The sequence below is a fragment of the Rhinopithecus bieti genome, unplaced genomic scaffold, assembly GCF_001698545.2.
Source record: "Rhinopithecus bieti isolate Rb0 unplaced genomic scaffold, ASM169854v2 scaffold_74680, whole genome shotgun sequence".
Taxonomy (NCBI): domain Eukaryota; kingdom Metazoa; phylum Chordata; class Mammalia; order Primates; family Cercopithecidae; genus Rhinopithecus; species Rhinopithecus bieti.
Window position 1 is genome coordinate 736,685 of NW_016828033.1, and position 23,084 is coordinate 759,768.

At 47.0% G+C, this 23,084-nt stretch overlaps 1 protein-coding gene across 1 annotated transcript; it reads right to left on the reverse strand.

The window, feature by feature from the left end:
* Positions 1-6,438: 6,438 nt before the first annotated feature.
* Positions 6,439-16,043, reverse strand: PSMB5 (proteasome 20S subunit beta 5). The gene is given in 4 exon segments (XM_017864287.1): positions 6,439-6,958; positions 14,276-14,464; positions 14,467-14,581; positions 15,493-16,043. Coding segments are annotated over 4 exon segments (789 nt in total). The 5' UTR covers positions 15,691-16,043; the 3' UTR covers positions 6,439-6,671.
* Positions 16,044-23,084: the final 7,041 nt, after the last annotated feature.

Sequence of the window (23,084 nt, forward strand, 5' to 3'; positions counted from 1 at the left end):
GCCTGCCTCAGCCTCCCAAAGTGCTGGGATTACAGGCATGAACCACCGTGCCCAGCAATCATTCATTAATTTTATTTATTTATTTATTTATTTATTTATTTATTTATTTATTTATTTATTTTGAGACAGAGTCTCGCTCTGTTGCCCAGGCTGGAGTACAGTGGCTGGGGGGATCTCTGCTTACTGCGGCCTCTGCCTGCCAGGTTCAAGTGATTCTCCTGCCTCGGCCTCACGAGTAGCTGGGATTACAGGTGCATGCCACCACGCCCAGCTAATTTTTGTATTTTAGTAGAGACAGAGTTTCACCATGTTGGCCAGGCTGGCCTGGAACTCCTGATCTCAAGTGATCCACCCACCTCGACCTCCCAAAGTGCTAGGATTACAGGCGTGAGCTAATGTACCTGGCCTCATTAATTCATTTATTAAAAGTACATTTATTATATATCTTTCCTGAGTAGCCAACAGCACGCAGCATGCTAGACACTATGCGGTAACAAATAAAAACTACAGTATAGTGCTTAACCAAAAAAGCAGGCAGACATGCCATGAAACAACCAGAGACACTACATAGATGCTCTTTGATGTGGCACATGCCTATGGCTGTTTTTTTATTTGTTTTGTTTTGTTTGAGACTGGGTCTAACTCTATCACCCAGGCTGGAGTGCAGTGGTGCGATTACGGCTCCCTGCAGCCTCATGTCCCAGGTTCAAGTGATCCTTTCGCCTCAGCCTCCTGAGTAGCTGGGACTAGAGGTGTGTACCACCATACCTGGCTAAATTTTAATATCTTTTGTAGAGATGGGGGGGAGGGTCTCATTATTTTGCCCAGGATGGTCTTGAACTCCTGAGCTCAAGTGATCCTCCTACCTTGACCTCCCAAAGTGTTGGGATTACAGGTGTGAACCATGGCACCTGGCCCTAAGGCTGTTAAATGAGATGTAGAACAGTGCTGACCCCTAGCCAAGGACCACACTTGGATTGACCCACCTTTATGCATATTTTTCCTCTTTAGGAGATGCTTGGAAATGCAGGACTATGCTGAATATGTTGTGTTGGTTTAAAATGCTCCATTGCTTTCTTTTCTAAAGACTAAGCTATGAGCACAAACTCAAGACTCAAGGGAGACATGGTGATTATGAGCCCTCCCACATAACCATGGTGCTCAGAGGATTCCCTCTAATCAGACGATACCACGCATCACTGCTGGAGATAAGCTGCTGTGTAAAAAAGCCTGTGTATTGTGTGAAACTCTGTGTGCATGGGGAGGCTTAGAGTGCATAGATGTCCCTGGGATACTGATAGTGTTGAGGCTAGAATGAGAAAGAGCTGCAATAGTGCAAAAACATCCCCTCTACCTTGGTGCCTTGTAGTCTACATGTACTTCTACTTGGACCTACTTATTTCCCTACTTACCTGACACATGTGCTATTCCTCAGTCTCCCTGGGAAGTAGTGGCTTCCCTCTCCTGACTTAGGCATCCTTGGCCCTGATCTGCAGGCATGTATGGAGAAAAGAGGATGAGTTATATGTGTATGATGCGTGTGTCCAAGGAGTATGGAGGTGTGGGAAGAGAAGGCTTCTTAGTGAACCTAAAAACAAATTTTCAAAGGTACTGAATCTGTGATCCTGCCTCCCTCACCCTGTTAACTTTTATGAGAGAGGTTTCTAATTTTCTGTCTTTGGCCTGGCTGGATTGAGACGGGGATTGTGAGAGCCCCAACCTTCTTTCCAACCTTGCATAAGTGGTGTAGACATGGAGAGATTCTTGCAGAATTTAAGTGACTGTGACAGTACAGGGGCAACACACAGAGAGGCACGTGTTCATTACGTATGGCTGGAGAAATTATCTGTCTCCAGGGGGACATGTTTCACTGTGCATTAGCTTCGAGCCGCTTCCTTCCTCCCTGTTTTTCTGCCCACTCTCTCTATCACTGCCCTTCTCAGTCTCCTTTCCCACTCCCCTCCCTGTCTTCCCCCATTCACAGTCTAGCTCTGCCTGTCAATGTCTCCATCCACCTTTCTCTGCCACGTTCACATCTCCCTCTGCACTTTGCTCAATCTTGTGCTTGCTGCCTGGGAGTCGCTTTTCTGTTTGTCTCTGGTTTGTCTCTTGTTCTCTCTAGTTCACTTTCTGCCATTCCATCAGCATTTTCCTCTATAATACCAGGTTTTTGGGTACCCTGCAGCTAATGATAACCTTTTCTTGTTACCTTAAAGCCTATAAGCAGCCCTTGGTTTACTGATTGATTGGTTTTTATTTAAACTCTGCAGAGGAAAGATAATTTTTATAAAGTGAGAGAGCAGAGAGAAAACATGGAATGAGGCAAAGGGATGAACAGCCTAAGATGGGGCCGAGGATAAGAAACGGGAGGTATCAGAAGATGTCGAACCCATGGTGTCTTATTTCCTTTCAAATAAACTAGGTCATATCTTTATGGCTGATGACAGCTTAATCTGGACCATAAAGAGTTAAATACCAACTTAGGCTTGGCACCTAACTCAGAGGCAAAAGCGTCTGGGAGAAATGAGTTGGGTCAAATAAGCCCAAGAAGCTGACGTGCGTAGAATTTCTTCTGCTTGACCCACTAACTACTGCAAAGGGGACATTTTAGAAATGTTTTTATTGAAATGCTTCAGTGGGGGCAGAGCTCCTGGAAACCAGAACTTGTCTCTGAAGCCAGGCCTGGGGAGCACGGGAGGCTGGCTTTGGGGGGAAAAAGAGGGGTGGCCCAGGTCAGGCAGAAGGTGGCAGCAGCTGCTGATCAGGGCAGTTCTGATTGCTATGTTTGCACTCCCTCTTGCCCACTATAATTAAAGCTTTCCCAATAGGATTCTGGCTTCCTGAAGGGAAACTAGAACTTATAAAAACAAACAAGAGGCCGGGCGCGGTGGCTCAAGCCTGTAATCCCAGCATTTTGGGAGGCCGAGATGGGCGGATCACGAGGTCAGGAGATCGAGACCATCCTGGCTAACATGGTGAAACCCCGTCTCTACTAAAAAATACAAAACACTAGCCGGGCGACGTGGCGGGGCCTGTAGTCCCAGCTACTCGGGAGGCTGAGGCAGGAGAATGGCATAAACCCGGGAGGCAGAGCTTGCAGTGAGCTGAGATCCGGCCACTGTACCACTCCAGCCTGGGCCACGAGCACGACTCTGTCTCAACAACAACAACAACAACAACAACAACAAAAAAAGAAACAAACACAAAACAGCAGGGACGCTTGGTTGCAATATATGTATATTTTAAATTATAGAGCACTGCTCTACACTCTATACAGTTTCAAAGTCCATATCTGTTATAGCCCCAGGAGCAGGTCAGGGGAAGATCTAACAAAACAAATAAAAATAAAAGAAAATTAAAATCTAAATGTAACCAATTAAAATTAGGTATGATTATGTAGATTCTCTCCTAACCCAATCATCCTATCCTTGTTACTCCTGACACAAGAGAAATGCTCCCCTCAAAATTTCCATCCACCTTTTTTTTCTACTTTATTCTCTTTTCATCCCACCTCTTGCTTCTGTCCCCTAACAGACCACATAGAATCCATGGGCCAGAATAAATCAGTTGTTTTATTTCCCCTCAGAGGATGTGACCTTACACTCCCCAAATGGCTTTGACAGTTTTCTCATTTGCTAGCTGAGGAGGATATCAAGAGACATTGACCTTCTGGTTTTGCCTAAAGAGGAACACTCAGTAACTATTATGCTTCAGTCTTTGATTTGCATTAACTGTGCCCTTCCCCCTCCTCCCCCACATCCTCACCTACCTTTTCACCTTCCTTCATGAACATTCTACTCACCCCGCAGTGCACTGCTACTCCCCACAGCCCTCCCTTGCCTGGTGTGCAGATACTGGAAGGCTAGCAAGAGAAAGCAAGGGGACTCCAGGAGTATTTGCTCCCTATTTAATCAGATTAGTCCCATCACCTACCCCGAGGAGCCAGATTTTGGTGTTACTGAGTTATCTGTTGAGGGAAGAGAAATTGTCAGACATCACTTAAAGAGCCCAGTCCCTTGGACGCCTGGGAACTGCCGAGAGAAATTAATCTTCCAGCTATTTAAGGCAATTTCTTTTCCATCATCCTTTGTCAAGAGGACTGCACTGGGAAATGAATCTGATGGGAGTCCCTGAACTGGTACACTCCACTCAAAAGCATCTCTCCAATCCTATGTGGCATCCATCATCCCCACACAAGCAGAGACACACAACATCGCTGCAAAGCCAATTTCCCCCCAGTAACCGTCAGCAAGAAATCACAGATGCACAGGTGGATACCACTAGCCTACAGACTTGCAGTTTTCTCTACCTCTGTTCTACTTTCTTCCCGGAAAAACCTACCACAAATTGAGCTCTTCCATTAAATGCGTCTTTTACCCAAGACCCAGGAAGGTAGATCAACAGGGATATGCCAGAATGGAACATGCATTTTCTCTTCTAACATAAGGACTCTGCCAGTGCAGAAGAGGTGTTTCCGTTAAACAGCTAAACCACTGCCAAAGCAAAGTGTGAGACAGAAACAGGGCAAAGGGTTGCATTGTTTCAAGATCATCTCTTCTCTCCAGAATGAATTTTCTGTTCATGGACCAAAGCTGGGGTATTATGCTCTCTGGGGTCATGTAAGGAAATTCCAATCTTCAATTATCTTTCTATCCTTAAGGCTATTTCCCAGGGAAGGGGTTTTCAAATTGTGTTCCTTGAGGTTCCAAGAAGTGCCAGGGACTATGTATGTGTATAGGGCTAACAAAGGGTGCTGCAGGGAGTGACTGGATGGGGAAGCTCCGTGCTTGAGGCTCTGGACCTCTCAGCTCAACTTCAACCTCTGATTTTCTTCAGGCATTGGGATTTCTCCTAAGAGTGCTTTTTTTTTTTGATCTGCAAACCATTGTCCTAAGTGAGAGGAAGATGACTGTACCTGTGCTTCTCACGCAGCTAACCATTTCCCAACAGTCTATGAGAAGGAAGATGTAGCTTGGGTCCTGCCTATTTCTTTCGCTCTCTTTTTTTTTTTGAGATGGAACTTTGTTTTTGTTGCCCAGGCTGGAATGCAATGGCACGATCTCGGCTCACTGCAACCTCTGCCTCTGGGTTCAAGGAATCTTCCTGCCTCAGCCTCCCAAGTAGCTGGGATTACAGGTACCCACTACCACACCCAGCTAATTTTTTGTCTATTTTTAGTAGAGACAGGTTTCACCATGTTGGCCAGGCTGGTCTCAAACTCCTGGCCTCAAGTGATCTGCCCGCCTCAGCCTCCCAAAGTGCTGGTGCTGGGATTACAAGCCTGAGCCACTGCGCCCGGACCAGCTCTTGCCTATTTCAACCGTGTAGTCTGAGTCCACACTAGCAGCTCCCTGACTCCAGGGGCTCCTAAGATACTTTTCTGCAAAAAATCTCCTTAGGCATGTCATTTGTTTTCCAAACCCCCTTCTCCGATTTCACTAATTCCCAATTTCCCTGCATTTGACAAATGCAATTAACAAGACTGATCAGTTCCTGGCCAACAGCCCTCATCAATCAATACAAAGACTGCACAAGGCTGAGGGGGAAGGGAAGGTAGCCGCAGTACAGGGGAGGCAGGCTTACCCCTCTTCTTCTACGAATGACTCCTCCAAACCTCTCAGTCTCAAAACATGACACTGGGTTGTCACCTTCACCAACCACTTTCTGCCTTCTGGCTAAATACAAGGTGGTATTGTTTGTGTCCTCCACTCCCATGTTTTAAAGGTTTCTCCCACCAACCTCCTCTATCTCCTGTCTTCTCCTTAACAGAAGGCCTTGCCATCTGCTGCCACCATAGCTTGGGAACTCCCCCCAACCCCAGTAGTGCTGGGTGTGATGAATCAGCCATCTCTGTGCTCTCAGCAGGGCCTCTTCCCCACCCACATATTCCATTGACAATTTAGTGCTGCTTCCTGACCAGGGGGCTATAAACTCCCCATCACTACCCTCTCCTCTCCACACATATGCACCAGAGGACCAAAAGGACAAGGATCACCAACCTTGTGGTTACTACTGCTTTCACAGCCGCTTCTTTGCCCTCCCCTTCCCAGGGTCCAAGCCTTCCCTTCCCAGTTGGTTTAAAAGTCAAGATTTACCCTCCTCACCCTTCAGCTCTGCAAGTAGCCTCAGCCTCCCCTCCCTCACCACAGGGTGACAGCCTTTTCCCCTGGAGCCCTGCCTGGTACAGCCCTGTGCATCTTTCCACCTCATCAACTTTTCATCTCTTTGTAAACCGAATCGAGAAGTGTCTCCCTCCTCCCTCCCTCTCTCTCCTTCTCCGTTATTAGCTTCATGAGTGGGGATGTTAATGTATTCACTAGACAATGTCTTCACACCACTGTTTCCTGTAATTACAGTCACTTCCTTCCCACTGTCCTGGCTTATTTGACCGAAAAGTGCTTGGAGGAGGGACAGTGTGACAAAAGACGCAACACAGGCTGAGGTTGAGTAGTGAGTAGTGTAATGTTAACATCCAAGAAAGTAAAACAAATAGTCACTTCTGCAGCAGCTCATTAATGACTGGTAACACATACAGGTCAATGTGCCAGAACTCAAAGTATTGATACAATTGAAGGCCCTTCCACTATAAATAGGATGGGGGATGGGTCACTGTATCCATATTACCAATGACAGTCATCTCAAGAAACACAAGCAGCTGTATCCACCCTCTTTCAGGGAGTAGAGCCACTGTACTTCTCATGTAGATCAGCTACATTGTCACTGGAGACTCGGATCCAGCCATCCTCTGGCACGTGGTAGAGGTTGACTGCACCTCCTGAGTAGGCATCTCTGTAGGTGGCTTGGTAGATGGCTCGACGGGCCAGATCATAGGCCTGCTCCACTTCCAGGTCATAGGAATAGCCCCGATCCATGACCCCATACGCATACACAGAGCCAGAACCTACAGAGAAGGTGGCCCCTGAGATCCGGTTCCCTTCACTGTCCACGTAGTAGAGGCCTGGAAAGGGAGATCAGGTTAGCAGGAAAAAAAAAAAAAGATCACCCCTTTTGATATCTAATTCATATGTCAAGGCAGTAGTTCTTTTATTTTGAAATGGAGTTTCACTCTTGTTGCCCAGGCTGGAGTGCAATGGTGCCATCTCGGCACACCACAACCTCCACCTCCCGGGTTAAAGTGATCCTCCTGCCTCAGCTTCCCAGGTAGCTGGGATTACAGGTGCTCGCAACCATGCCCAGCTAATTTTTGTATTTTTAGTAGATATGGGATTTCACCATGTTGGTCAGGCTGGTCTTGAACTCCTGACCTCTGGGGACCTGCCCTCCTCAGACTCCCAAAGTGCTAGGATTATAGGCATGAGCCACCTCGCCCTGTTAGCAGTTCTCTTAAAACCTAGAATAAAATTTAAAAAATAAAAAAGTAGGTCAGGCAAGGTGGCTCACACCTGTAATCCCAGCACTTTGGGAGGCTGAGGTGGGCAGATCACCTGAGGTCAAGAGTTCGAGACCAGCCTGACCAACATGAAGAAACCCCGTCTCTACTAAAAATACAAAATTTGCCGGGCATGGTGGCACATGCCTATAATTTCAGCTACTCGGGAGGCTGAGGCAGGAGAATCACTTGAACCTGGGAGGCAGAGGTTGTGGTGAGCCAAGATCACGCCATTGCACTCCAGCCTGGGCAACAAGAGCGAAATTCTGTCTCAAAATAAAATAATAATAAATAAATAATATATATTAAAAAAAGAGAAACCCAGGGAAGCCAACATAAATACAAGATAGGACTTCTATGAAATTATTATTATTATTTTAAAAGCTAGCTGGGTGTGGTGGTGCATGTCTGTGGGAGGTTGAAACAGGAGGACTGTTTGAGCTCAGGAGGTGCAGGCTGCAGTGAGCTATAGTCACACCACCACACTCCAACTTGGGCAACAGACTGAGATGCTGTCTTCAGAAAAAAAAAAAAAACCTGAAGGAATAAAATTTAATATTAAGACTCCAGGATTCTACAACATACCACCCCATCTCACCTTACATTATGGTAACTACCTTGCCATGTTGCCGATCCTCTCAGCACACCCACAAAGCAAGTATATTCCAAATGACTTAGGTTTCAAGCACAGAACTTCAGACACTGTTAAAGATAACATTTAAAACATAATCCCCAGCCAGGTGCAGTGGCTCAAGCCTGTAATCCCAGCACTTTGGGAGGCCGAGGCAAGTGGGTCACCTGAGGTTGGGAGTTCAAGACAAGCCTGACCAACATGGAGAAACCCTGTCTCTACTAAAAATACAAAATTAGCCGGGCATGGTGGCGCATGCCGGTAATCCCAGCTACTCAGGAGGCTGAGGCAGGAGAATCACTTGAACTTGGGAGGTGGAGGTTCCAGTGAGCCGAGATTGCACCATTGCACTCCAGCCTGGGCAACAAGAGTGAAACTCTGTCTCAAGAAACAAACAAAACATAATCCCCATTCACCCACCAAAAGACCCCACAATGCCAGTCACTTGAGCCCAGGAGGTTGAGATCACAGTGAGCTGTGATTATGCCACTGCACTCCAGCCTGTGTGACAGAAAAACAAATTCCATAATCCCAGAACTCAAAGAGTTTAAAATATCTGGAGAACAAGACATACTTTACACAGGAGGATAATAAAGCCTAGAGTTCGTAATCATATTGTAAAGACCTGCACTGTCCATATGGTAGCCACTAGCCACACGGGACTAGTTGAGCATTTGAAATGAACTAGTACTACCTGCTGACATAATATTTTGGATTTATTAGGTTAAACAAAATATGTTGAAATTAATTTTTTTCTTTTTAATTTAAAAAATGTAGCTAGTATAAAATGTAAAATTACAAATATGGCTCACATTATATTTCTATTGCTGGTATAGAACAGGGTTTGGCCAGGCCAACTGCCTTTATTTTTGTAATTAAAATGTTATTGGAACACAGCCACTGTTTCCATACTGTCTATGGTTGTTTTGTGCAACACCAGCAGAGTTAAGTGTTTGGATGAACGGAGGAAGAATGGCGGCACTTCCCGGGTTCTCATCCCCCCCAACTTTTCCCGCGCGCGGGAAATCCAGTCCGGGACCCGGGAAGGTGCAGACCAACTAGGCATGCGCCAGGTGATGTCAATCCAAAGAGCCAAGATTTTACCTTGGTCCAGCTGCCGAACGCCCCCGGACACGCCGTGCCTCCGCCTATCGCCCCTCACCACTCCTAGAAAAGCCGCTCTGGGGGATCGCCACCGCGCAGACTTCCCAGCTTCCCCACTGCGGTCGGTTCCCCACTGTGGTCGGGACTGTTGGAACTCCGTCCAAGAGCTGTACGGGTGACTCCGGGGCCCCTTTTGTCGGGGCCAACAGACCTCTCCCTACCCACCTTCTTCCCTTGAAGCTAGGTGACCAAAATAAACTTGCAGTTTTGCTCCTACCCTTGCCTAGTCGCTGGTTCTTTTGTACCTGCTCTGGTGGTCTTAGAAAAACAAAACATTAAGTATTTGAGATAAAGATTTAGGCCTGCAGGCCTAAAATATTTACTATTTGGCCCTTTATGAAAAAACTAGCTAACTTTTGGTACAGATGAAAATTTAGACAAAGTGTTCAATCCCAACTGCCTACTGGATCCCTCCAGCTGAATGCCTTTGTCATCAAGTTCAGATTCATACTTCCTAAACTTAGATACCAGTGGTTCTCCATTACCTACCAAACTCATCTCTCTTGTGCGCCACTAACCCACGCTTCCTCCTGTCTTCTGAAATTCTGCCAATGGCATCACTACTCTTTTTCCTATTTTAGTGGTTCTCACATCTCACTGTGCACTAGTCATCTAACAAAGATTTTTTTCAAAAATGCATAGGACTTACCCTAGGTGTTTTTTATAATTGGTGTGGGGTGGGAAACAGGTATGGAACTTTTTTTAAGTCCTCCAGGTGATTCTAATGCAAGCCAGCTCGAGCACCACTGCCCTTATTGGTTTTCAGGTTCAGGTGATTCTCATGTCTACTTTACTGCTTTCTCTGGCCCCTTCTCAGCCCCACTGCCATGCTCTTGCCTAGGGGGGTCACCATCTGGTTCCATCGTACCCTTCTGGCTTTTTGGCTCACTATTCCCCTTCACCCACTTAGTTCCAATTAAACTGGACTTTCAGTTACTCCTCAAAAGCTTCATGCTTCTTTCCTCCCTTTCTTTGTTATGTTCCCTTTCCCTTTTTCACATCCAGGACAACTACCACCAATCCATGAAGTCTTCCCTAATTCCTCCCATCATAAGTAATCTCTTCCTCCTCAAAACTCCTTCAGCATTTGACTGGTTCTTTTTATTGATTGACTGACTGATTTTTGAGACAAAGTTTTGCTCATTTCCTTCGCAAGCTGGAGTGCAATGGCACGATCTCAGCTTACTGCAACCTCTGCCTCCCAGGTTCAAGTGGTTGTCCTGCCTCATCTCCCTGAGTAGCTGGGTTTACAGGCATGTGCCACCACAATTTTGTATTTTTAGTAGAGACAGGGTTCCACCATGTTGGTCAGGCTGGTCTGGAACTCCTGACCTCAGGTGATCCACCTGTCTCGGCCTCCCAAAGTGCTGAGATTACAGGCGTGAACCACCGCGCCCAGCCAACTGGTTCTTTTAAAAATGGTATTTATCAGGCCGGGCGTGGTGGCTCACGCTTGTAATCCCAGTACTTTGGGAGGCTGAGGCAGGTGGATCACGGGGTCAGGAGATTGACACCATCCTGGCTAACACGGTGAAACCCCGTCTCTACTAAAAATACAAAAAATTAGCCAGGCATGGTGGCGAGTGCCTGTAGTCCCAGCTACGCAGGAGGCTGAGGCAGGAGAATGGCGTGAACCTGGAAGGCCGACCTTGCAGTGAGCAGAGTTCGTGCCACTGCACTCCAGCCTGGGTGACAGAGCGAGACTCCGTCTCACAAAAAAAATTTTTATCTTATTCAGCCTTGGGTTAAGTACAGTCGTCCTTTTGTATATGAAGGGGATTCGTCCCAAGACCCCTGCATATACCAAAATCTATGCATACTCAAGTCCCAAAGTTGGCCCTGCAGAACCTGAATATATGAAAAGTTGGCCGGGTGTGGTGGCTCACGCCTGTAATCCCAGCACTTTGGGAGGCTGAGGCAGGTGGATCACCTGAGGTCAGGAGTTTAAGACCAGCCTGGCCAACATGGTAAAACCCTGTCTCTACTAAAAACATAAAAGTTAGCTGGCAGGGTGGTGGGTACCTGTACTCCCAGCTACTCGGGAGGCTGAGACAGGAGAATCACTTGAACCCAGGAGGCGGAGGTTGCAGTGAGCCGAGATCGCGCCATTGCACTCCAGCCTGGGTGACAGGAGCAAAACTCCACCCCCAAAATAAATAAATAAATAAATAAATTGGCCTTCTGTATATTCGGGTTTCAAATTCTGGGAATGTGTATTTTCAATCAGAATTAGGTTGAAAAATATCTGCGTATAAGTGGACCTGAGTGATTCAAATCCATGTTGCTCAAGGACCAACTGTAATATGAGGCAAGGGGCTGACTCACAATGAATGGGACGGGGTAGTCAGGAAGGCCTCTTGAAAGTACTATTTAAATGATGCTCAGTCTCCCTGGATTTTCCTTGCTACCCAGTCCCTGTACTCTCTTACACTGTTTCCATCACCTAGAACAAATCCACCAGTTAAGGGTTCAAAGCAACAATTCCAAAATGCTTCCCTGGATCATGTAAAATGTATGGAACTGTCTTTTCCCACCTTTCAGAGAATAGCATCTCAGTTTCCAAAGTAACAAACTGAGCTCCTCTCTCACATTGTTTTTAATTTCCTTTCATCCTCCATTGGGTAGTAAGCAGATACTCCCTACATCCCTTTCTATTCTCATTTGAAAGCAAGTGAAAAAGTGGTAGGTATCCTATAATTGTTCCACAAGGTAACTAGGTATTTAGTAAGCAGGTAAATTAATGAAGCAAAAAAAAAGGAGGAAAGAATAATTATTTTCAAGCATATGGAAGGGAAAAGTAGAAAGTGACTAGCTATACTCCAACTTTACTAAAGGGACAATTCAAAACTGGCTGGTGAGGAAATGACATCAAATACAAAGTCGAACTTTCTGGCAAGTTTCTTAAATGCTGGAAAGGAAAAACAGGCTAAGGAACTTATTTTCAGAGATGATAGAACAGGACCTAGCACGATGGTTAAGGGTGATTATAAAAGAAATGAGCCCAGGACTGGGCGCATGGCTCACCCCTGTAATCTCAACACTTTGGCAGGCTGAGGTGGGCAGATCACCTGAGGTCAGGAGTTCAAGACCAGCCTGGCCAACATGGTGAAACCCTGTCTCTACTAAAAATACAAAAATTAGATGGGCATGGTGGCACATGACTGTAGTCTCAGCTACATGGGAGGTTGAGGCAGGAGAATCACTTGAACCTGGGAGGCGGAGATTGCAGTAAGCTGAGATTGCGCCACTGCACTCCAGCCAGGGCAACAAGAGTGAGACTCCATACCCACCCCGCCCAAAAAAAGAGAGGAGCCCAAAAGGCTCCTTCTAGGCCAAAGACTCTCTAAAGAAAAAAGGAGAAGAGGCCGGGTGCAGTGGCTCACACCTTTAATCCTAGCACTTTGGGAGGCTGAGGCAGGCGAAACACCTGAGGTCAGGATTTTGAGACCAGCCTGGCCAACATGGTGAAACCCCATCTCTACTAAAAATACAAAATTAGCTGGGCATGGTGGCGGGCGCTTGTAATCCCAGGTACTTGGGAGGCTGCGGCAGGAGAATCACTTGAACCCAGGAGGCAGAGGTTGCAGTGAGCCGAGACAATGCCATTGCACTCCAGACTAGGCGACAAGAGCAAAACTTCGTTTCAAAAAAAAAAAAAGAAAGAAAGAAAAGAAAAAATACAGAAGAGAAATGACTAACTTTTGAGGGACAACCATATATTAGAGTCCAATACAGTAGCCACAAGCCACACATGGCCAATGAACACTTGAAGCACTACTGCTACATGTAGGATTCAACAAATTCTTAAATTCTTTTTTTTTTTTTTTTTGAGACAGAGTCTCACTCTGTTGCCCAGGCTGGAGTGCAGTGGCATGATCTCTGCTCACTGCAACATCCACCTACCGGGTTCAAGCGATTCTCGTGCCTCAGCCTCCTGAGTAGCTGGGATTACAGGTGCCTGCCACCATGCCGGGCTAATTTTTGTATTTTTAGTAGGGACAGGGTTTCGCCACGTTGGCCAGGCCGGTCTTGAATTCCTGACCTCAGGTGATCCACCTGCCTCAGCCTCCTAAAGTGCTGGGATTACAAGTATGACCCACCACGCCTGGCCTCTGGGTCTTATTTTATAGGAGAGAGCACAGATGGAAAATTATGAGCCAGACACTATACTAGTAGGTTTACATTTGTTACCTCACTTAACCAATATAACAGATGATAAAACAGAGGCTGAGAAAATATGCATGCCCACTGTCAAACAGGTAGTCAATGACACAGCTGATTTAACTCCATCCCTTTTCCTATACTACAGTGCCTTCCTTGAAAAAAGAGAAGGAACAGGCTGGGTGTGGTGGCTCATATCTGTAATCCCAGCACTTTGGGAGGCCAAAGCCAAGGTCAGTGGATCATGTGCATTCGATACCAGCTTGGCAAACATGGTGAAATCCCATCTCTACTAAAAACACAAAAATAAGGCCAGGCACAGTGACTCACGACTGTAATCCCAGTCCTTTGGGAGGCCGAGGAGGGTGGATCACCTGAGGTCAGGAGTTCGAGACCAGCCTGACCAAGATGGCAAACCCCCATCTCTACTAAAATACAAAATTAGCCAGGTGTGGTGGTGCATGCCTATAATCCCAGCTACTTGGGGGGCAGAGGCAGGAGAATCGCTTGAATCCCGGAGGTGGAGGTTGAAATAAGCCAAGATTGCACCATTGCACTCCAGCCTAGGTGACAAGAGCGAAACTCCGTCTCAAAAAAAACCAAAAACCAAAACCAAAACAAAAACTAACCAGGTATGGTGATGGGTGCCTGTAATCCCAGCTACTCAGGAAGCTGAGATTCGCTTAATCCTAGGGGTGGAGGCTGCAGTGAGCTAAGATCATGCCACTGCACTCCAGTCTGAGCGACAGAATGAGATACAGTCTCGAAAAAAAAAAAAAAAAAAAAAAAAAGAGAGAGAGAGAAAGAAGGGCTAAGGACCTAATTACACTTCCTCAGCATTGACATCAAACCCTTTAATTCATCTGTCCATACAACTCCTCCTCTCTGTAGTGTCAGCCCAAGGATAATGTGGTTGCAGCTTAACTCACCAGGGCCTCTCTTATCCCAGCCACAGATCATGGTGCCCATGGACAGCCCCATGCCTTTGTACTGATACACCATGTTGGCAAGCAGTTTGGAGGCAGCTGCTACAGAGATGCGTTCCTTATTTCGAAGCTCATAGATTCGACATTGCCGCGCCAACAGCCGTTCCCAGAAGCTGCAATCCGCTGCGCCCCAGCCATGGTGCCTAGCAGGTATGGGTTGATCTCTATCACCTTCTTCACCGTCTGGGAGGCAATGTAAGCACCCGCTGTAGCCCTGGAGTCAGCTGCAACTACGACTCCATGGCGGAACTGTTAAGATCAGAGGAAAATACAAAACAGGCCACATAAGACCACAAAAACACTCCTACCATACTTCTTTTTGCATCAGTCCAAACCCAGCACATCTCTTTCTCTACCCTTTTACACTTCACAGTATACTTCTCTACTTCCCCATATATTAATATCACCTAAGCTTCACATCTCACTCCCTTTACCTGGATATAACTCATATTAAATTCATTTTATAGGATGGGCGTGGTGGCTCACTCCTGTAATCTCGGCATTTTGGGAGGCCAAGGCGGGAGGATCGCTTGAGGCCAGGTGCTGGAGACCAGCCTGGGCAACACAGGGAGATCCATCTCTACAAAAAGTAAAAAACTTAGCCTGTCGTGGTGGTGTGTGCCTATAGTCTCAGCTACTCTGGAGGCTGAGGCGCTGGCACTATTGCACTCCAGCCTGAGCGACAGGGCGAAGCCCTGTCTCAAAAACAAAAAGAAAATCATTTTATAGATGAGGAACCCAGTTTCCCCTTTATGCCAGTTTCGGTTACCCTTGCCTTGAGGGGCCGCCCAGTTTCCAAAACTTTGGTAAACGGTTACAATAGCCTTCCCTCGGCCAAGGTTCATTTTTGTTGCGGCCTTTCCCCTTTCCCAGCTAGAAGATCCTGAACAGCAGGAACCTGGGGTCGCCTAGGAATCAACCCAAGAGGCCTCAGCTTCCTTCCCCAACTTACCCCCGGCCCCACCGCCACCCTCTCCAACCAGAGCAAAGACAGGGGCCTCCTGGGTCAATGAGACAGCAAAACTGCTGCGGTCCGAACGAGAGGACCGCGCCTCCGCCTGGGTTGGTGGCCAAGGCCACCGCAAACTCTGGTCAGGCTGGGAGGCCAGGCAAGTCGCGGGCGTTCAATAATCAGCCTGGCAAGGGGGCTGGCTCCGCACCTTGAAGGCCAGGGTGGTTGTTCCATGAAGCATTTCGATTCCTGGCTCTTCTGGGACACCCCAGCCGGGCGCGGCCAGGCTCAGCCCATCACTGGGACTCCCTGGACCTAGATCCAGCAGATCTGCACGACCCCCGAGTCCGAAAAACCCGCGCTGGTTCACCGGTAGCGGTCTCTCCAACACGCTGGCAAGCGCCATGTCTAGTGTGGGCAGAAAGAACTAACTCTGAGAACGCCTAGCAAAGATAGGTCGGGCAACGCCTCGCCGTCATAGCTTCACTTCCTATTAAATCTATTCCCGAAAGGAGCCATTTTGACTGCTGGCAACCACGCCTCCAAAAAGAAGAGCCAGATGGGAAAGACCATTTTCACGAAGGGGGTTGGGAAAATAGATGGCTTCACTAACCTTAAATTGTTAAAGGGCGTACCTGCCATCTTGGCTTTGGTCATGCAAGTAGTCCTAGATCAGAGTAACCTCAAATTCACAGGAAGTGTCTGAAAAACGTCCATGTTGCGTGAGGGAAGTGAGGTCGGCCATCTTTGAGAAGGGCGTGACTGGTTGAAAATCGGTTCTGAACCCTTAGCGGTGAGTCCTCCCACTCCAGCCCGGTGTCGAGGCAACAGGTTACATCGCTGCCGCTTCAGCACCTTGTTAACGCCCCTGAGGTTGCCATCTTGTTTAAGGGCACCCTCTAAAATTGGATAAAATAATGATCCATTCTGAGGCCATTTCCCTATATTAGTTAAACCACATTAATTAGTGGTAAAAAAACGCAGCAAAATAAAGTGCTATATCTCTTGTTGTCAGTCGCCATACAGCAACCCTTCTTTAACAGTAACCGGTTTTTAATATCCAATATTCCTTCTCTTGACTCCTACCGTCTGGTGGAAATTCAAATAAGTAATGAATTGCCTAAAAGGCAGATGGAAGAAGAAAAAGCAAAGGGTCCAGTTAATCCGCAAACTCGACTGCATAAATATGTACCAAGAGATTCTCTAACTTCAACTTGCTAAGATGATGCCCTTTATTCAGGAACGTACTATATTTCATTGCCTCTTCCTCCCTCCACCCACCTTCATTTTTCAATTCTTTGGGAACTAAAACAAACCAGGAAGTGTGCATATGTATGAAATGTTGCCTCCTGCTCTGTGGTTCTATGAAGTCAGTGTCTGGCCTTCCTTGTTGGATTCTAGCAGCAACATCTATCAACATCAAAATTCCACTTTCTTCTGATGTCCAATTCAGCTCCATGTTTCCCCCAGCAGACTCTGCATTTTTTTTATTTTTCTTTTTTTCTTTTTTCTTTTTTTTTTTTCTTTTTTTTTTTTTTTTTTTTTGAGACGGAGGCTTGTTCTGTCACCCAGGCTGGAGCACAGTGGCACGATCTCTGCTCACTGCAACCTCTGCTTCCTAGTTTCAAGTGATTCTCCTGCCTCAGCCTCCCGAGTAGCTGGGATTACAGGCGCCCGCCACCATGTCCAGCTAATTGTGTGTGTGTGTGTGTGTGTGTGTGTGTGTGTGTGTGTATTTTTAGTACAGATGAGGTTTCACCACGTTGGCCAGGCTGGTCTCGAATTCCTGACCCCAGGTAATCCACCCACCTCAGCCTCCCAAAGTGCTGGCATTACAGGCGTGAGCCACTGCGCCCAGCCATATGCTGTATTTTGTTTGTTTGTTTTTGAGACAAAGTCTCGCTCTTGTCCCCCAGGCTGGAGTGCAAGGGCGTGATCTCAGCTCACTGCAACCTCCGCCTCCCAGGTTCAAGCGATTCTCTTGCCTCAGCGTCCTGAGTAGCTGGAATTACAGATGCCTGGCACGACTCCTGGCTAATTTTTTTTTTTTTTTTTTTGCGACAGGTCTTGCTCTGTCGCCCAGGCTGGAGTGCAGTGGCGCCATCTCAGCTCACTGCAAGCTCCGCCTCCCGGGTTCCCGCCATTCTCCTGCCTTAGCCTCCCGAGTAACTGGGACTACAGGCGCCCACCACCACGCCCAGCTAATTTTCTTTTTCTTTTTTTTGTATTTTTAGTAGAGATGAGTTTCACCTTGTTAGCCAGGATGCTCTCCATCTCCTGACCTCGTGGTGCGCCCACCTCGGCCTCCCAAAGTGCTGGGATTACAGGCGTGAGCCACCACCCCAATCTAACTCCTGGCTAATTTTTGTGTTTTTAGTAGAGATGGGGTTTCACCATGACCTCAGGTGATCCGCTTGCCTCAGCCTCCCAAAGTGCTGGGATTACAGGTGTGAGCCACTGCACTCGGCCTATGCTGTATTTTTAATGCTGAAATTGGCAACACTTTCCAAGCCCAATCATCAGAATGCAATTAAGCAGATCTTTGTGTTTCACACTTGGATAGAGTGGAAAATGCAGTGTGTCTGTTTACTGGGCATATATTATTTTGCAGTCACTCCTGCAGTGCAACTAGTCCTTCTGGCTTCTTCCAGTGGTTTTTCACTCTGCCACTGATAGCATGTGTACCTCTCTTAAGGCCCTTTCACATTTTACCTGGTTAGAAATTACATTTATCTCCTACTGGATTGTGAGCTTTTAAATACAAGTTTTTACTATTCATTTCTGTACCCGCTGTATGCTTAATACATATTTGCCAAATGAACACCTGAAAGAATGACAGCAATGATCTTCTAGTCACAAAGGCTTGAAGCCCTTGCTCATCTTTGACAACTTTTTTTTTTTTTTTTTTGAGACGGGGGCTGGCTCTGTCGCCCAGGCTGGAGTGCAGTGGCCAGATCTCAGCTCACTGCAAGCTCCACCTTTTGGGTTCACGCCATTCTCCTGCCTCAGCCTCCCAAGTAGCTGGGACTACAGGCGCCCGCCACCTCGTCCGGCTAGTTTTTTGTATTTTTTAGTAGAGACGGGGTTTTACCGGGTTAGCCAGGATGGTCTCGATCTCCTGACCTTGTGATCCGCCCGTCTTGGCCTCCCAAAGTGCTGGTATTACAGGCTTGAGCCACCGCGCCCGGCCGACAACTTTTTTCTTTCCCTCACATCCAGTTAGTTGCCTGCTCCTGCTGATTATTTCCACTTCAATGTTTCTCACATTCTTTTTCATTACAACTGATACCACCTTTGGCTTCTTATGTCCTCATTCCGGAATTGCTGAAATATTCTCCTAACTGATTTTTTTTTCTTTTTCTTTTTCTTTCTTTCTTTCTTTTTTTTTTTTTGAGATGGAATCTCGCTCTGTTGCCCAGGCTGGAGTGCAGTGGCACAATCTTGGCTCACTGCAACCTCTACCTCTCGGATTCAAGTGATTCTCCTGCCTTAGCCTCCCAAGTAGCTGAAACTACAGGAGTGTGCTACCATGGCTGGATAATTTTTTTTTTTTGTATTTTAAGTAGAGATGGGGTTTTGCCATGTTGGCCAGGCTGGTCTTGAACTCCTGACCTCAGATGATCTGCCCACCTCAGTCTTCCACAGTGCTGGGATTACAGGTGTGAGCCACCGTGCCTGGCCTTCTCCTAACTGATTTGTGGATCTAAATTTTCACTCTCTAATTCATTCTGCACAGCATCAGATTTGTTTTCCTAAAACACCATTTTTTTTTTTTTTTGAAATAGTTTTGCTCTTGTCACCCAGGCTGGAGTGCATTGGCGTGATCTCAGCTCACTGCAACCTCTGCTTCCCAGGTTCAAGCGATTCTCCTGCCTCAGCCTCCTAAGTAGCTGGGATTACAGGCGCTTGCCACCATGCCCAGTTAATTTTTTTTTTCTTTTTGTATTTTTAGTAGATATGGGATTTTGCCATGTTGGGCAGGCTGGCCTTGAACTCCTGACCTCAGGTGATCTGCCCGCCACAGCCTCCCAAAGTGCTGGGATTACAGGCGTGAGCCACCGCGCCAGGCCTAAAACACCATCTTGATCTTAACACTCACCTGCTTAAAAATGTTCTGTGGGCCAGGCGTGGTGGGTCATGCCTGTAATCCCAGCACTATGGGAGGCCAAGGTGGGCGGATCACGAGGTCAGGAGATCGAGATCATCCTGGCTAACATGGTGAAACCCTGTCTCTATTAAAAATACAAAAAATTAGTCAGGCATAGTGGCACACGCTTATAGTCCCAGCTACTCTGGAGGCTGAGGCAGGAGAATCGCTTGTACCCAGGAGGTGGAGGTTGCAGTGAGCAGAGATCGCGCCACTGCACTCCAGCCTGGGCGACAGAGCGAGACTCCATCTCAAAAAAAAAAAAAAATGTTCTGTGAATTCAAGCTCCTCAGCATAGCAATCAAGGCCTTCCATAATCCATTCCCAACCTACCTCACATGCGTTCTCTGCTCCAGGGTCCCTATGCCTGGGGACCTCATTAAGGAGAAGTACGAATGGTAAGTGCTGTGGTTCAGAGGTGGGTGAGGGAGTCAATATAGATTGAAAAGAGGCTGTGGATCCAGGATGGCTTTGTCAAGGTCTGGATTCATTTTTCTAAATCTGACTTGGTCCGCTCACAGCCTCTCCTTTCTCAGCCCATACCTGGGAAGGAATTTCATAACAGGTGATACTTAAGCCAGATTGTGGAATAGGATTCAAATCGGTGAAAGGGAGGTGGGAGATGTGTTAGGAATAGAGAGAAAAGAGCCTGTGATAGATAGATTTAGATTGGACCATAGTGGGTCTTACATGCCAGCTTGGGATAGAAGAGAAAATCAAATCAGCAAGATTTGATTTTATCTTATAACTCTCCAAGTTTTCCTAGCAGAGAAAACACAGGGTTTGAGTAATACTTTAGGAAAACATGTCCATGTAGAGGGTAAGATTACAATGGGAGACTGGTGAATGCTCAATTAGGAGGTCATTCAACTGTTCAGACCTGACTTGATAATGGCTTGACCTAGGGAGGTGGCAATCCATCTATAAAGAGTCTAAGACTTAGCCTTTAGAAAGAAGATATATTCTAGGCTGGGCTCAGTGGCTCACACCTGTAATCCCAATACTTTGGGAGGCCAAGGTGGGTGGATCACCTCAGGTCAGGAGTTCGAGACCAGCCTGGCCAAGATGGCGAAATCCTGTCTCTACTAAAAGTACAAAAATTACCTGGGTGTGGTGGTGGGTGCCTGTAATCCCAGCTACTTGGGAGGCCGAGGCAGGAGAATCGCTTGAGCCTGGGAGGCAGAGGTTGGGTGAGCCAAGATCACACCATTGCACTCCAATGTGGGTGACAAGAGTGAAACTCCGTCTCAAAAAGAAAGAAAGAAAGGAAGGAAGGAAGGAAGGAAGGAAGGAAGGAAGGAAGGAAGGAAGGAAGGAAAAGAAAAGAAAAGAAAAGAAAGAAGATATATTCTTACCTTTCAGCAAGATTTCCTGGTGGTCCTACGCCAATGAGAAGAGAAGGACTGGTTGGACCTTAGCATGCCCTTTGGGTTTCTCCAACTCTCCCATGGCCATGTTTACACCTTTCCTTAGTACTGAGGCCCCAGAAAGCTATGATGCCACAGCCCCACCATCATTATGTCTCGAGGGTCCAGACTCTTTCCTTTGTGTGTGGATCTGTTTCTTCAAATAAATGCATTTCCACAGCACCACCTTGAGCTGCAACGTTTAGTAAAACATAAGTATGGCATATGTTGCTGGAGTAGTTGCAGCTTGTCACTCTGCCCCAGTTAACTGGCTTTTTTTTTTTTTTTGAGACAGGGTCTTACTTTGTTGCCCAGTCTAGAGTGCATGGAGTGCAGTGGCACAATCTCAGCTCACTGCAGCCTCACTCAGTGAGTGCTCAAGTGATCCTCCCACCTCAGCCTTCCACGTAGCTGGGACTACAGACACACACAACCACACGCGCCTAATTTTTTGTATTTTTTGTAGAGGTGGGGTTTCACCGTGTTGCCCAGGCTGATCTCGAACTCCTGGGCTCAAGTGATTCACCCGCCTTGGCCTCCCAACGTGCTGAGATTACAGGCGTAAGCCAACACACCTGGCCTTGACTTTAACCTTCTGAAGCGTCAGCTGTCAGGGTCCACCAACCCCACTCCTATAACACCCCTGGTTGGTCTAAGACTTACAGACTCAACATTATGGAGTTAAGATCAGTTGTTTCTCCTACCCTGAAATTACAAGCCTCTCTGTTGCCATTGTGAACTATTAGGCAGAAGGGGGAGCAGGAGCTAGAAGGCCACTAGATCCTTTGGACTTCAATACAAGTCAAAGATGTACTGCCAAAGAACTGTCAGGAATGCCATCTCTGTATACAGATAGAAGGACATATTTATCTCCAAAGCAAGGAAGAAAGAGACCTTCAGGTTCTAGTTTCCTTCATTCCTCAGCAATCTGCCTTTGTGGAAAATTTTTCAGCCTCTTTCTCCTCCCTGCTGTTAAAAAGTTCTCTTGCTCTTTTTTCTCTTGTCTTTGCTTTAGTCCACTTTTAATTAATTAATTACTTTATTTGTTTCTTTATTTTTGAGATGGAATTTTGCTCTTGTTGCCCAGGCTGGAGTGCAATGGCAGCTCACTGCAACCTCCACCTCCTGGGTTCAAGCGATTCTCCTGCCTCAGCCTCCCAAGTAGCTGGGATTACAGGCATCCACCACCACACCTGGCTATTTTTTTTTTTTTTTTTGTATTTTCAGTAGAGATGGGGGTTTCACCATGGTGGCCAGGCTGGTCTCAAACTCCTGAACTCAGATGATCTGCCCTCCTCTGCCTCCTAAAGTGCTGGGATTACAGGCATGAGCCACCATGCCCGGCCTTTTTAATTTAATTTAATTTATTTTCCTTTCTTTATTTTTTATTGAGACAGGGTGTCACTGTGTTGCCCAGGCAGGAGTGCAGTGGCACAATCACGGCTCACTGTAGCCTTGACCTCTTGGGCTCAGATGATCCTCTCACCTCAGCTTCCTGAGTAGCTGGGATTACAGGTATGTGCCACCATGCTTGGCTAATTTCTTTTGTTTTTTTTTTTTTTTTTCAGACAGAGTCTTGCTCTGTCACCTAGGCTGGAGTGCAGTAGTGCGATCTCGGCTCACTGCAACCTCCACCTTCTGGGTTCAGGTGATTCTTCTGCCTCAGCTCACGAGCAACTGGGACTACAAGCGCATGAACCACGCCCAGCTAATTTTTTGTTTGTTTGTTTGTATTTTTAGTAGAGATGGGGTTTCACCATATTGGCCAGGCTGGTCTCGAACTCCTGACCTCATGGTCCACCCACCTCAGCCTCCCAAAGTGCTGGGAAGCGTGAGCCTCCGCTCCCATCCCCGGCTAATTTTTATTTATTTTGTAGAGATGGGGGTCTTGATATGTTGTCCAGGATGGTCTGGAACTCGGGCTCAAGCCATCCACCTGCCTTGGTCTCCCAAAGTGCTAAAATTACCAGTGTGATCCACCGCACCCAGCCTCAGTCCATTTTTCTTTCCCCATCTATCCCTTGAGTTCGAAGTGTGAGCTGAGTTCCTTGCTCCCATATCTCTGAAGAGAGTCCCCAGCACCAAGGTCTCCTGTCTCAGTGGGGTTACAGCACTCTATTCTGACCACATCAGTCCACTGAATTGTCTTTACCTCATCCTAGGCTGGGAGCCCTCTCAGGCCAGGGACAGGGCTGTATTTGTCTCTATATGCCCAGTGCCCCGCATGGGAGAAACAAGGAGCCCAGC